Consider the following 13,866-nt stretch of genomic DNA (forward strand, 5'->3'; position numbering starts at 1 on the left):
ATTGTTGCAAATTGTAATACTTTTGAAGTCATCTTTCTATGCTTGTGTAGGGACACTTTCAGGTTATCTACCAAAAAACAAGATCTATACCTCTAGGAACCTACTTAAAATATGGTTTTGCAAACGACACAATTACAATTAAATTAATTTAAAATGATATTTAACGGGGTACAAATGACTCAAACATTTATTAATGGGTTTTATACTTATTATGCAACATAAGAAGAGCCTTCTCATACTACACTCACACTGTTTTGCATGTCAATATTTTTAAAGTTTTTATTTACTTTTTTTCAATAGAACCCATCTAAATATGTGTGTGGTGCAAAAATTCTCTTCTTATGTTTGCGTGATAAGTATAAACCCCTTTATTAATATACATGTAACAATAAGTTGAAATATGAAAGTGTCAAAAACACTAGAGTAGAATAAAAGGAGTCAGCAATATAGTGTAAATACATGGAGGTTTTGGTTCGTTTTAAGTAATATCATGGTTTCCAAGGTGGTGGTGGAGGTGGATTCTGCGGCCCAAGTGGTGGAATCGCAGAAAAAATGGTATTTTTGTCAATGCCACTACCTGTGGTACTGGTTAAGGAAATTAATGCAGCAACTAGTCCTGCATTTCCAGCTAAGGTTGGTTCAGTGTAGTTGTAATTGCTTCTTGAATCATGGAATTGGTCAAAACGATCTGGCCCTCCAACCAATGCTCCTGTGATGGTGTTAGGATTTTGGTTACTGCTGTCACGCCACTTGAAACCCCCAGTGCATGAGTAATGTTTGTGATCATTTGGAGTGGATGCACCTCTATGATGAACATGTTTAGGATACTTGTTTCCAAACCCCACTATGTAGCTCATTTTCATGGGATTTTTACCCATGATGTAATCAATCTGTTTCATGAGAATATAAAACATATTATTAGGGGTGAGGGTCGATTGGATGCAACCTTGTAACCTTACTCTTGTATTTTTACAAAGAGGCCAAGAGACCATTACTTAATTTTATCTACTTTAGAGTTCATTATATCTAAAAAATCAAAATGGAAATGAAATGAAGATGGTACCTGAGAGGTTGCAAATGCCTTCAGAACAGATGTTTGAAAGAAATTAGAGCCACAATACCACCCAGGGACATCAATTACATCCATATAATCAGCAAAAAGTGATGCCAAGAAAGCAGCATTAGCAACATATTGGAGATCTTGTGGTTGTCCATGGTTCAATTGTATCAACCCCCCTGAAAATTTTCATGCCAACAATCATCTCATCATGCTGAATAATCACAACCATAATTTTGAGTCCAGTCGAAGACATTGAATAGGACAAAAAAAAAAAAAAAAAGTTCATCTTATTAATTTAATTACCTTTAGTCCAGTTGAAGACATTGAATTGATGAAGATAAGAGCACATGGTAAGACCAGTTATATTTTGGTACATATTTAGCATGTCCTCATAGGGGTACCCAGGATTCAAAAACACCCTGAACCTTGTTAGCAACAACATTGCAGCAGGTAACTTGTTATTCCAGCTCAAAACACTCAAATCAGGAATCATGGAAAATGCTCTGGCATTCTTAGGTATCCCAGGATTGGTTGCTAAGGAAATGTATGTTCTATTTCCAGTGGCATAATACAACCAAGCACCACCCCACATGTATTCATCATAATAGCCAGAGGAATTATAATAAGGTTCAATATAAGCTTGCCCCTTACTATATTGCCTCCTCTTACCAGAATCTCTAGCAAAGGTAAACACAGTTTCAGCACCCTTAATGAGTTTTTGGGAATAGACAACGTCATCTTGGAAAACTATAGATGCTGCTGCTAATGCTGCTGCCATTTCCCCTGCAAGATCTGGCCCTTGAAATATAGGTATGGTGGGGCGTGGATAGTCCATATCTTCTGGTCTTTGCCAACAATGGTGATCATCTGGTGTTGTTGTACCATTTAGAGATCCACCAACCTAACATAAAATGCACATATTTTGCACTCAGCATCCAAATTTGCTCTCTTTTCCTACCCTTGCTTTTGAAAGAAGCAACCCAAATTGGGAAATATAACTAAAAGATTTGCTGACTACCACACAAGAAAGAAACAGATAAAATTAAAGTGACATATATAATGTTTACTTTTTCCCTTAATTGATAATAGAAATTTTTACATGCAGGACATAATCATGAATGAGATTTATATGTAAAACCGCATAGAACATTCATCCCTTAATTTTTCACCCGATTTTAAAAGGTATGCCAAATCTAAATATAGGCAGAAATAATTCCACAATAATGAAGCCATAAAATTCTCCCCGACTTGCGAAGATAGAGGTGAGGGTCAATTATATGCAGTCTTATCCTTAGATGTTTGGAAAAAGGCTTTTTTCGATACTCAACCAGTGATCTTCCAGTCATATAGAACAACTTTGTTACTGCTCCAAAGTTTGCCCACAAAATTTATCAATTAAATAATGAATTTGTTTAGATTGTGAAAGGGTATTATAACAAACGATGATGAGTTATTCATGACCACTTGAATTGATAAATATGATCAAATTGACCAAATTTCAAGATCAATGAAGTAGCATCTGTAAGAGAAAAACAAAAGAGAAAAAACATGGAGAAGAACACTTAGGGTACCTGTCCATATATTTTGCTGATCTTGGTAGCAGAAGTATTGAAGGTTAAGAGCAAGTAATCAGTACCCCACTTGATGAGTTCTCGAGCATGTGCATACTCATTAATAGCAATGTACTTTTGCTTATATTCTAGCACACTCCAACTAAGCATTGTCATGGCAAATGACATGGGAAAGTGGAACTTTATATTGTCCCCTGCATCATAGTAACCTCCAACTAATCCTCCTTTAACATCAGTGTCATTTCCATCTTGTAATCCTGAGTTCCCTCGCCATGGAATTCCATTGTTCTTGGGCAATCTCCCAGCTTCATCACCACAATAAACCATTCAAATTTTAACTTTTGTTATTCAAGTCTGAAAAGAGGAATAATAATATTCTAGTGTGTACTTAGATATTGATGTTATTTTGAGGGTTAAAACTTGCTGAAAGAATTTTCAAAACCAAGAATCCCATTATAATTATGAGAAATATAAGAATCATGTTGCTTGCAGGAATGACACTATTCATTCCTGCAACAAGGATCCGCTTCGGTATCTTAAGGATACGGCATCGTATCCTGATTTTGGTCTGACTTTCTTTTTTTAAGCGTGGGACACACACTTAATTTGTGTGTGCAAGAAAGTGCTCTAATCATGTCACATGACAAAAAGCGAACCCTATAATCATTTACTAAACATTCTGGTAATCGTACGATGGGAGCTTCATTTGTAATTCTTACTCTCTCTTTTTTCTTAAATAGAAGAAGATTTAGGTGAGATCAAATGCTGGTATCTCACCAGGATTGATTATTAGAGGATTGATTTAATTTATTATTACAGGACACAAATCCACTATTGTAGATCTATTCTATATTGTTAGAAATTATGTAAATAGTATTTAGATTCATTAAATAAACTAACTAAATTATATAATTACGGTAATTCAAATATTTAATTAAAATAAACTCAAAAATATTTGCTGTTGAAAAACGGTACGGGTACACTTATTTTATATTTTTAATAAAACATATCGTAGTTGTAATATTTAAAAGATGAAGAAGGATCAAATTATAAGAATAACTCTTAAAATATATATAATTTAACATTACAACTAAATACAATATAAATACAAAGTGGAACTCTTAAAAGATTCCATTAAATAAGCAAGTAAAAACAATTTATGAGCTAACATATAAAAGGAAAACAACAGAGCAATAGCACTCTTCACAAAATGAGAGAGAAACCTTCTTAAGTAGGCTATATTTTAAAATAAAAAAATCCCATCTCCACAAAGAAAAGTCCTCCCCTCGATTTCACTCTCCACTATAGCTATTATTAATAATTACTGTAACATCAATTTACTGTTAAAAAAACCGATTAAAATTTATGTTTAGTTGAGAGACAGAGACAGAATAGTTGAAATCTATCATATAGGCATAATAAATATTTATGTTTAGCAACATCTTTGATGAAAAAAAAAAAAAAAAAAAAAAGAGGATTACTCTGTCCAATTAAATATTGGGGGATCTAAACACATTTACATGCCCCTCGCATTTTGCAGTTTAGTTAATAAGTAATGGAGCACACTCCTAAAGTAGTAACAAATTTAGTAAGGGACATATATATTAGTTCTAGAAAATGCAAAAACCACATCTTGTAAGAATTAAATATATTACTCATAAAAAAGTTCTCGAAGAAAAGAATGGGTTAGGCGCGTGAGTTTACGCGCGCGATTTTTTTTTCTGTCTGCTAGGGCTTTGCTTTCTGTGTTAGCTGAGTAGGTTCAATGGGAGAGGTGAGAGTCGGTGAGAATGACACGCTGGTCATGATGAGGAAGAGTATCAAGAGATCGAAGAATGGCGAGGAGATCCAAACGGAAGTTGTGATGCGCGATGCGATCAAGGAGTTTCAGGCTGGATCTTCCATGCTTGAAAAGTTCAGATCCTTTGCTGAGGTGACAGGAGTTGAGAACGGGGTGTCGGGCGACAACGTTCCATGGCTGATCGAAGAGGATGAACCGGATCTGGAGCCTTTAGATCCTAATTTGGGGGCGATCTCTGAATGGGGTTTTCAGACCATTATCAGAGAAGATGGTTCCGTTGAAATAAGGAGTAACAAAGAAGCGAGAATGAGAATGTGTCAAAGGTGGAAAAATGCACTGATCGTGAAGCTGCTGGGCAAGAAGATAGGCTTCGGGTTTATGAAGAAGAGATTGGAGGTGATGTGGGCGAAATCTGGCAGCATCACTGTTGCTGATCTCGGCAATGAGTTTTTCTCCGTACGTTTTAGTAGCTTGGAAGACATGAACCTTGCAATTACAGGTGGACCGTGGGTCATATTGGGTCATTATCTTGCCACAAGGAAATGGGAACCTTGTTTTGATCCTGAGAAGGCTAATATCCATAAGGTAGCAGCATGGATTCGACTTCCAGGGATTCCACAAGAGTACTGTGAATTCCCTTTCCTAAATCATTTAGGATCGGTGATTGGGAAAGTAATCAAAGTTGACAGGACAACTTCAACTGGAGATAGGGCCAGATTTGCTAGAGTGTGCATCGAAATTGATCTCTCTAGGCCTTTAAGGGGTGAGTATGTATTGGATGGTTGTAGGAAGAGGGTAGAGTATGAAGGGCTTTATTTGATTTGCCTTAGGTGTGGTAGGTATGGACATAATTCTGAGGCTTGTCCAGATTATGTGAAGCCTACACCTGTGCATCAGACTGGGGAGAAGTCTGGTAATTCTGTAGATAATTCTTGCAGTCAAGGTTTGGGACCATGGATGGTAGTTAATCGAAGGAAGAAAGGCCAACAGGCTGTGCAGAAGCAAGAGTCTGGAGCCAACAGAACATTTGGTGAAGACATTTCTAACAAGAAAAACATGGTGGGTCCAAGAACTGGTGCTTATAGAGAAAAGGGTAACACAAAAGGGGTTCAGGTTAAGCAACCTGTGAGCAGCTCTCTCAATCCTGGTGTGAATAAGGAGAACATTTCCTCGGGTAGCAAGGTGGATTCCCCAGTAATTGGCATGCTATTCTCAACTGTGGCTTCTAGCTCTGTCAAAAAGACTGGTGGTAATAAACCAGTGGGGGTGAAATCAAAGAAGTATGTGGCTAAGGCCATGAATGGTAAGGGAAAAGGAATATGTAAGGAATTCTCTAAGGCTTTGGGAGCAAGTAGTTCTGGTTTGCAGAAAAAAGTTGAGCTGGATGGAGAAGTTGATTTATCAGGAGTATTTAATGGGCTAGAGGGGAATTCTGCACTTAGTTCAGAAAAATCTTCAGGTGAGGCTATGGTTGATGTTGATCCGGTGCAGGAACCTGAACCTCCTGACCAAATCATGAGTGACTCGTTAAAGCTGCTAGCTGATAGTGCAGGTATGGAGGTAGCTTTACCTTTAAAAGAGCAGTTAACTAATTCTGTTTATGAGCCTATTTGTGATGCTGATCTTTTTGAGAATCAGAGTTATATGTGTGTTAATAATGATGAAAGCTGCAGGAGCTTAGTAATCTTGCAAAAAAACCAAAGTTCATCATGAATGTTCTCACGTGGAACTGTAGGGGTGCTGCTAAGAAACAGTTTAAGAGCACCTTCAGTAGATTTAGAAAGAAGTATAAGGTTGGGATGGCAGCTATCCTGGAACCTAGGGTGAGTGGAAATAAGGCTGCTAATATAATTAAAAGTTTGGGTTTTTCTAATAAATTGATAGTTGAAGCACAAGGTTTTTCAGGAGGTATCTGGCTTGTTTGGAACTCTTGTGATGTTAATATTTCTCTCATTTCCCAGCATGATCAATTTATTCATTGTTGGGTGGAGCTGGCTGGTTTGAAGGGCTTCTTTTGGACGGCTGTTTATGCCAATCCTCAAGAAGGGAAGCGTAGGCTGTTGTGGGAGGAGTTAAAACAGATTGGAAGGACTATGGATGAGGCATGGTTATTGATAGGTGACTTCAATGAGATTACTAGTGCTGAGGAGAATAGGGGAGGAGGTCCCATTGACTATAGTAGGTGTATACAGTTTGCAAATGTGCTGAGTGCCTGTGGTGTCTTGGATTTGGGAGGAGGTGGCAATTGATTTACCTGGAGAGGTCCAAAATTCCTTCATTTGGACAGAGTATTTAAGAGACTTGATAGAGCTGTGGCAAATGAGAAATGGAGAGCTAGTTTTCAGGATGCTGATGTGTTAACACTTCCTAGACTGTTTTTTGATCATTGTCCTGTTCTTGTCAGATTGGAGAAAGAGGAAGTAGGATGGAGAGAGCGGCCATTTAGATTCCTTGCTTCCTGGCAGGCTGATCCCAGATTTAGCAATCTTATCAAGGCTAATTGGAATCAAGCTACAAATCTGTGTGATGGGTTGCACTCCTTCACTCCAGTTCTAAAGGACTGGAATAAAAATGTGTTTGATTTTATCCAACACAAGAAGAACCTAGGGTGAGTGGAAATAAGGCTGCTAATATAATTAAAAGTTTGGGTTTTTCTAATAAATTGATAGTTGAAGCACAAGGTTTTTCAGGAGGTATCTGGCTTGTTTGGAACTCTTGTGATGTTAATTTCTCTCATTTCCCAGCATGATCAATTTATTCATTGTTGGGTGGAGCTGGCTGGTTTGAAAGGCTTCTTTTGGACGGCTGTTTATGCCAATCCTCAAGAAGGGAAGCGTAGGCTGTTGTGGGAGGAGTTAAAACAGATTGGAAGGACTATGGATGAGGCATGGTTATTGATAGGTGACTTCAATGAGATTACTAGTGCTGAGGAGAAGAGGGGAGGAGGTCCCATTGACTATAGTAGGTGTATACAGTTTGCAAATGTGCTGAGTGCCTGTGGTGTCTTGGATTTGGGAGGAGGTGGCAATTGATTTACCTGGAGAGGTCCAAAATTCCTTCATTTGGACAGAGTATTTAAGAGACTTGATAGAGCTGTGGCAAATGAGAATTGGAGAGCTAGTTTTCAGGATGCTGATGTGTTAACACTTCCTAGACTGTTTTCTGATCATTGTCCTGTTCTTGTCAGATTGGAGAAAGAGGAAGTAGGATGGAGAGAGCGGCCATTTAGATTCCTTGCTTCCTGGCAGGCTGATCCCAGATTTAGCAATCTTATCAAGGCTAATTGGAATCAAGCTACAAATCTGTGTGATGGGTTGCACTCCTTCACTCCAGTTCTAAAGGACTGGAATAAAAATGTGTTTGATTTTATCCAACACAAGAAGAACAGAATTATAGCTAGATTGGATGGTATTCAGAAGCAAAGTAGTAGCTATCCTAGTAGGAAATTTGAGAAATTGGAGGCCAAGCTAAGAAAGGAGCTCTCAGATATACTGGATCAAGAGGAACAAATTTGGCATAAAAAATCTAGAGGAGACTGGATTAGAGATGGGGATAGGAATACCAGGTTTTACCACACCAGCACTTTGATCCGAAGGAAAAGGAATAAAGTCCTAAAACTGCAAGATGAGGCTGGACACTGGATCAATGGGGAAGAGGAGCTTATTGCTTTGGCTAGGAACTTCTTCATTAATTTGTTCAAGGAAGAGACTTCTGTTCCTATTTGGTTGCATACAAGTAATTCTTGGCCAGAAATAAAGGAAGACCGGTTGGAGTCTCTTTCTTTAAGTGTTGGAATGGAGGAGGTGAAAGTTGCTTTTTTTTAGATGGCTCCTTTGAAGGCACCTGGTCCAGATGGCTTCCCTGCTTTGTTTTTTCAAAGGAACTGGGAGATCCTTAAAGATCAAGTTCTCACAAGTATGAGGGGGTATCTTGACAAACCGCAGCTAATTCAGGAGATTAACTACACTCTGTTAGCTCTTATTCCTAAGATGGAGAGACCTTGTCTCATGAAGCAGTTTAGACCAATAGCACTTTGTAATTCTATTTACAAGGGGCTGAGCAAAATCCTTGCTAACAAAATTAAACATCTTTTGGGGAGTCTCATTTCCCCCAATCAGGTTAGTTTTGTTCCTAGAAGGCAAATCCAAGACAATATAATAATTGCTCAAGAGTTGGTGCATGCGATGCATAAAATGAAGGGAAGGAAGAGCTTTCTGTCCATCAAAATTGACTTTGAAAAAGCTTATGATAAGCTCAATTGGAGGTTCATAAGATCAGTGTTGGATGAAGTGAATCTGCCAGGGGATTTAGTTGAAGCCATTATGGGCTGTGTGACTAGTACTCATTTGGAGGTGTTGTGGAATGGGGGTAGGACTACTGGATTTAGTCCTCAACGTGGCATTAGACAAGGGGATCCCATATCCCCTTATCTGTTTGTCTTATGTATGGAAAAGCTAACTCATTTAATTATGGATGAGGTGGAGGCTAAGCATTGGAGACCAATAAAGGCTGGAAAGTCTGGTCCATATATTTCTCACCTTATGTTTGCAAATGATGTTATATTGTTTGCTGAAGCATCTTTGTCTCAACTGGAATCAATCACTCATTGTTTGGAGAAATTTTCTAAGATGTCTGGGCAATGTGTGAGTGTGGAGAAGTCTTGTATATATTTCTCAAGGAATGCTCCTCAAGAGGTAGTAGATTCGGTCACCTCTGTTAGTGGGTTTAAAAAGGTCAGTAATCTGGGATGTTATTTGGGTTCTTTGATGAAGCATGGTAGAGTGAGAAGAGATCATTATGCTGATGCTATTACTAGAGTCCAAGGTAGACTGCAAGGATGGAAGTCAAAGTGTCTATCTCTGGCAGGTAGGATTACCTTAGCCAAGAGTATTATTTCAGCTATCCCTTCCTTCCAGATGCAAAACAGTATGTTACCTGTTCATGTTTGCCAGGAGATTGAGAGATTGCAGAGGAACTTCATCTGGGGGGATTCTGAAACTAAGAAGAAAGCCCATTATGTATCGTGGGAGCAAATCTGTCAGTCTAGGGAATGTGGTGGGTTAGGAATCATGAACCCGAGAAGACAAAATGAAGCATTTATGCAAAAATTGGCTTGGTAGGTTATGACTGATCATGATAGACTTTGGGTCAAGGTGATGTTATGAAAATATGGTAGGAATGCTAATCCTAGCCGCTGCCTAATTTCAAGAACTTCTGACTCTCCTCTATGGAAGCATATATGTAGAGGACATAATGATTTATATCAGCACCTTGAGTGGAAGATTGGTAATGGAAAGGAAATTTATTTCTGGTCTGATGTGTGGGGAGGGTGGAAGAGGAGTCTATATGACCTTGCTGCAAATAAACCTCCTGATTCTCAACTATCCTTTAAAGTAAGTGATTATGTTGATCAAGTCACGGGAGATTGGAGATGGAGCTGCCTTGTTATGTGGTTAGATGCTAATACCATTAATAAGCTTAAAAATATTAGAACCCCTGCTATTGATGGTCCAGATGACAGTTTGAACTGGATTTGGAGTAGTCCAAGTAAGTCCTTTGTGAGGAATGCTTACTGTCATTTCCCTGAATCTGGTGAAAGAGATCGAGTTTGGGCAGCTATATGGAAGTGGAGGGGGCCTTACAGGGTTGCAGTTTTTCTATGGCTGGCTTGTTTGAATAAAATTCATGTTCGAGCTATGACAGGACAATGGTATGAGGGAAAAAGTATGTGCCCTGCTTGTAAGATTCATCCAGAAACTGTTATGCATGTGTTGAGGGACTGTAGGGTAGCTAGGCAGGTGTGGGAAAGATGGTTCTCGAATAATATTCCTAAAACTTTCTTAGCAGTGGAAGGAAGGGAATGGTTCAAGATTAATAATCTGTTTCACCCTTTTGTTAGTAAGCTTTGGGGGTCTTGGAAGGAGGTATTTTTTGTGACCTGCTGGTTTTTGTGGCAGTGGAGAAATTCAACGGTTCATGAAGTGTTGTTTTCTTTGCCTCAAGATCCAGTGCATGCAATCCTGGTTTTTTTGGATGGGATGAAAAGAAGTGCTAATCTTGATGTCTCTGCTGCAGGGGCTGATGGCATTTCCCTTGTTGGGAATTCTGGACAGCAGCTTGATGAATATCAGGTTAAAATTTTTGTTGATGGTGCCTGTAAGCTAGCCTCCAATATAGGATCCAGTGGTGGGTTTCTTTGCTCCTCTGTAGGTGAATGGAAAGGTGGTTTCTCTTACAATATAGGCAATTGTTCTGCCTTGGAAGCTGAATTATGGGGGATATACCATGGCTGTAAATTGGCAAGTGATATGCAGTATTCAAAGGTGTGGATAGGCTGTGATAGCAAAGAGGCTTAACTTTGCTTGGAGGAGAATGATGAAGTTTGTGGTTTCTCATACTTGATAGGCAAAATTCGAGAAGTGGCTCTGGCCTTTGAGAAATTCCAGTTGGAGTTTGTCCCAAGAGAATCCAATTCTTGTGCAGATTACTTGGCTAAATTAGGATTTAGTCTCAAGGGTGAAGAGTTGAGGTTACACTCCTCTCCCTGATGATATGTTGAAGTTTTGGTTAGAATTTAGCTCCATTTTGTTGATGGAGCATGTTTGTTTGTATTTGCAGCGTTTGACTGTTTAGTTTTCTTTGGGCTTGGCCCTCCATTTTTATCAAAAAAAAAAAGAAAAAATATATTACTCATATAAATCGTTAGGTACCACATACATTAGTCTCTGAGAATGATTAATATAACTGACATATAGTTTCTAAGACTAATGCGTTTATTAATAAACTTTTCACAAGCAAATTTGGGAGTTTATTCTTAATTATCATAATGTACAATATTTTTTGCTAAAGAAAAATCTAGGTTGAAGAAAACTGGCTCCTACTCTTTTAGGTGTCATTTGGGCATTAGTTTTTGCAGATCAACAGAATCGGTCAAATAACAACGACATACACTTGTGTTCAAAAAGCCGTCCGTTGATATAATATTTTTGAATGAGTCAAAAACCATCGATGGAACACTTAATTAAAACAAATCCAAAGCAACTGACTCATGGAGTGAAATTAAAGACGCTACATAGTGTTTAATAATAATATATAATAATAAATATGATGATGCTATGTTAAAACATATATTTTTATGGTTTTAAGTAACATGTAGTTGGATGAGCTTCTAGCTCTTAGAAGGTGTTGACGAAAGAAAACAGTAAACTAAACTGCCACATTCCATTAGTATAGTACAAGGGCTTATCAAATGCACGTTGAGAAGAGTAGTTTTATATAGTATATATAAAAAGAGTATGTTGACTTTTTTTTTTATTTTCATTTACATCTATTATGTAAAAACTCATATTTAATTCACCACCGATCATGATGGCAAGTTATAAGCTGTTCAAATGCATGCAAGTATGAATGTACATGAATCAATACATAAGTAAATATGACTAATTTTGATATAAAAATAAAGAAAATGCTCGTTTAAATATTTTCCAGCCCAATTCATAATATTTTTTTTTTTTATGGAGTAGGTTATTCATACATAATACAAAATTAAGAAATCTTACACTCATTCTTGATGTATCATTGATCTATTTATATTTAATGTCTCACATAATTTAAAAATTAGAGTCATTAGATATAAGTGAGATTAACTGCTAAAATTAAGAGTATAATTTATATTGATGTAAAATAATCTCGACCCAATTTTTATAGAATCTTTTTATTATTGTGTCTATCAATCATCGATCAAGGTCAAGTAAAATTATGATAAAAAGTAAAATACGATAATCTAAATGAGAACAAAAATGAATATTTGCATATAAAGAAGAGAAAAATAAGAATGATGGTGAGATGAAGAGCATACGTACATTTTTGAGCGTTGAAGAAGAGGAGTGCTTTGTGAAGGGCAAGTGTGTAATTATCAGGTGGGGTAGGTCGAGAATGATGCTTAGGCAACGACTTGGCGATGATGATGGGAAGTCCAATGACACAAAAAGCCACGAAAATGGAACCCAAAATCCATTTCAATGCCTTGTGGCTAAACACTATGCACCCAAAGTCCACATATTTGGTCTTCTTTTTATTCTCAGCCCTTTCTAGAACCCAACTTTGAAGAGTTTCATCCAAATCATGGCGGAGAATTTGGTGGCTCTGACTATCATGTTCAAGCAACGCTGCCCTATCCCACTCTGTACATGTGTTTCGGCTATTCTCATAGCCACCTGAGGCCACTTCACCACTTGTGTCCATTTCAAAGGACCCTCCCCAATGATTCCTTGAATGCATGATATATAATATAATCTATGATCTTATGATATATATAAATGATGATGATATTTGTTACATATGTTGTTACCTCTCACTTGATGATCTTTCTCTTTCCTTCTATTTGGGGTTATCTTGATTATGATGATTCCGGAGAAGACTTCATTGGTTTTGGTACACAAACTACTACTCACAAAGAAATGGCATGAATGAAGAAAGACGAGAAAGCTAAACCTAAATTGCCAAGTCAAGAGCGTGTTATTATATATATGTATGCGTATTGTATGGGGTGTGACTTAGGAATTAATGAACGGGCTTGAGAAGAGAGAGATGGTACAAGTTAACAACAGCTATGAGTTAGAGAGAGAGAGAGAGAGAGCGAGAGAGAGAGAATTTGCATAAGGAATTAGAGAGATCTTCTTTCTATTAATATAAAACAACACATTTTGCGTGTTCTGTTGATATTCAAAACAGCTGAAAAATGTGTATCATTTCAAAGGATATAAAATTGTGACATTTTAACATAGAAAAAGAGATAGATAAAGAAGGAGAGAGAGTTGACAAAAAAAAAGTAAAAGTGTGGGTCTCACCTCTTTGTGAGAGTGAAATGATATAAATTATATTATTTAAAAAGATAAATATTTTTCCCTCAAAAAAGTATTCATATATATTACCAAAAATAATTAAAGAATAAATAATGATGTCAGTCACCACGTACCCGTCCAGCTATATACAGCACCTACTTCCACAAAAAAGAATGCTTGGAATTTCACCATATATTTGTAAATAAAATTGATACGCGTTTTTCACCAAAAAAAAAAATTGATACGCGTTAAGATTTTATTAGTGTCAGACGCGACGTTTAAAATATATGAATTGGAAGTGCTAAATTATATGCTAACTCCAAAAGAAGTGAGTTTAATGAGAAAAATACTCATGTAGATATATATGTCAAAATCAATTGTAAGTCTAATTAAAATTTATTTAGCAAAAGAAAATTATGTATTGCAGATCATGACATTCAAATATAAAAAAAAAAATGTATTAAGAATTTAATTTTGATGTTCCAATTAATGCCATGAAAAAAAAAAATATATATACGGACAAATAATTATTGGTTTAGGTGTTAAGGTTTTTATTTATCTTAAACAAAAGTCTTGAGTTTGAGATATTAA

General features: G+C 37.0%; 1 protein-coding gene across 1 annotated transcript; it reads right to left on the bottom strand.

Moving 5' to 3' along the window:
- Positions 1-467: 467 nt before the first annotated feature.
- Positions 468-12,921, bottom strand: LOC133299894 (endoglucanase 12-like). Its single transcript, XM_061499388.1, has 5 exons — positions 12,295-12,921; positions 2,632-2,936; positions 1,364-1,961; positions 1,064-1,236; positions 468-890 (listed from the first exon to the last, which is right to left on the bottom strand). The coding sequence occupies exons 1-5, from the start codon at positions 12,710-12,712 to the stop codon at positions 489-491; spliced, it is 1,896 nt and encodes a 631-aa protein (XP_061355372.1). The 5' UTR covers positions 12,713-12,921; the 3' UTR covers positions 468-488.
- Between the last annotated feature and the right edge of the window lie 945 nt (positions 12,922-13,866).

Source organism: Gastrolobium bilobum, unplaced genomic scaffold (assembly GCF_033153095.1).
Source record: "Gastrolobium bilobum isolate Gb01-03AN ecotype WA unplaced genomic scaffold, APGP_CSIRO_Gbil_v1 utg10129, whole genome shotgun sequence".
Classification (NCBI taxonomy): Eukaryota; Viridiplantae; Streptophyta; class Magnoliopsida; order Fabales; family Fabaceae; genus Gastrolobium; species Gastrolobium bilobum.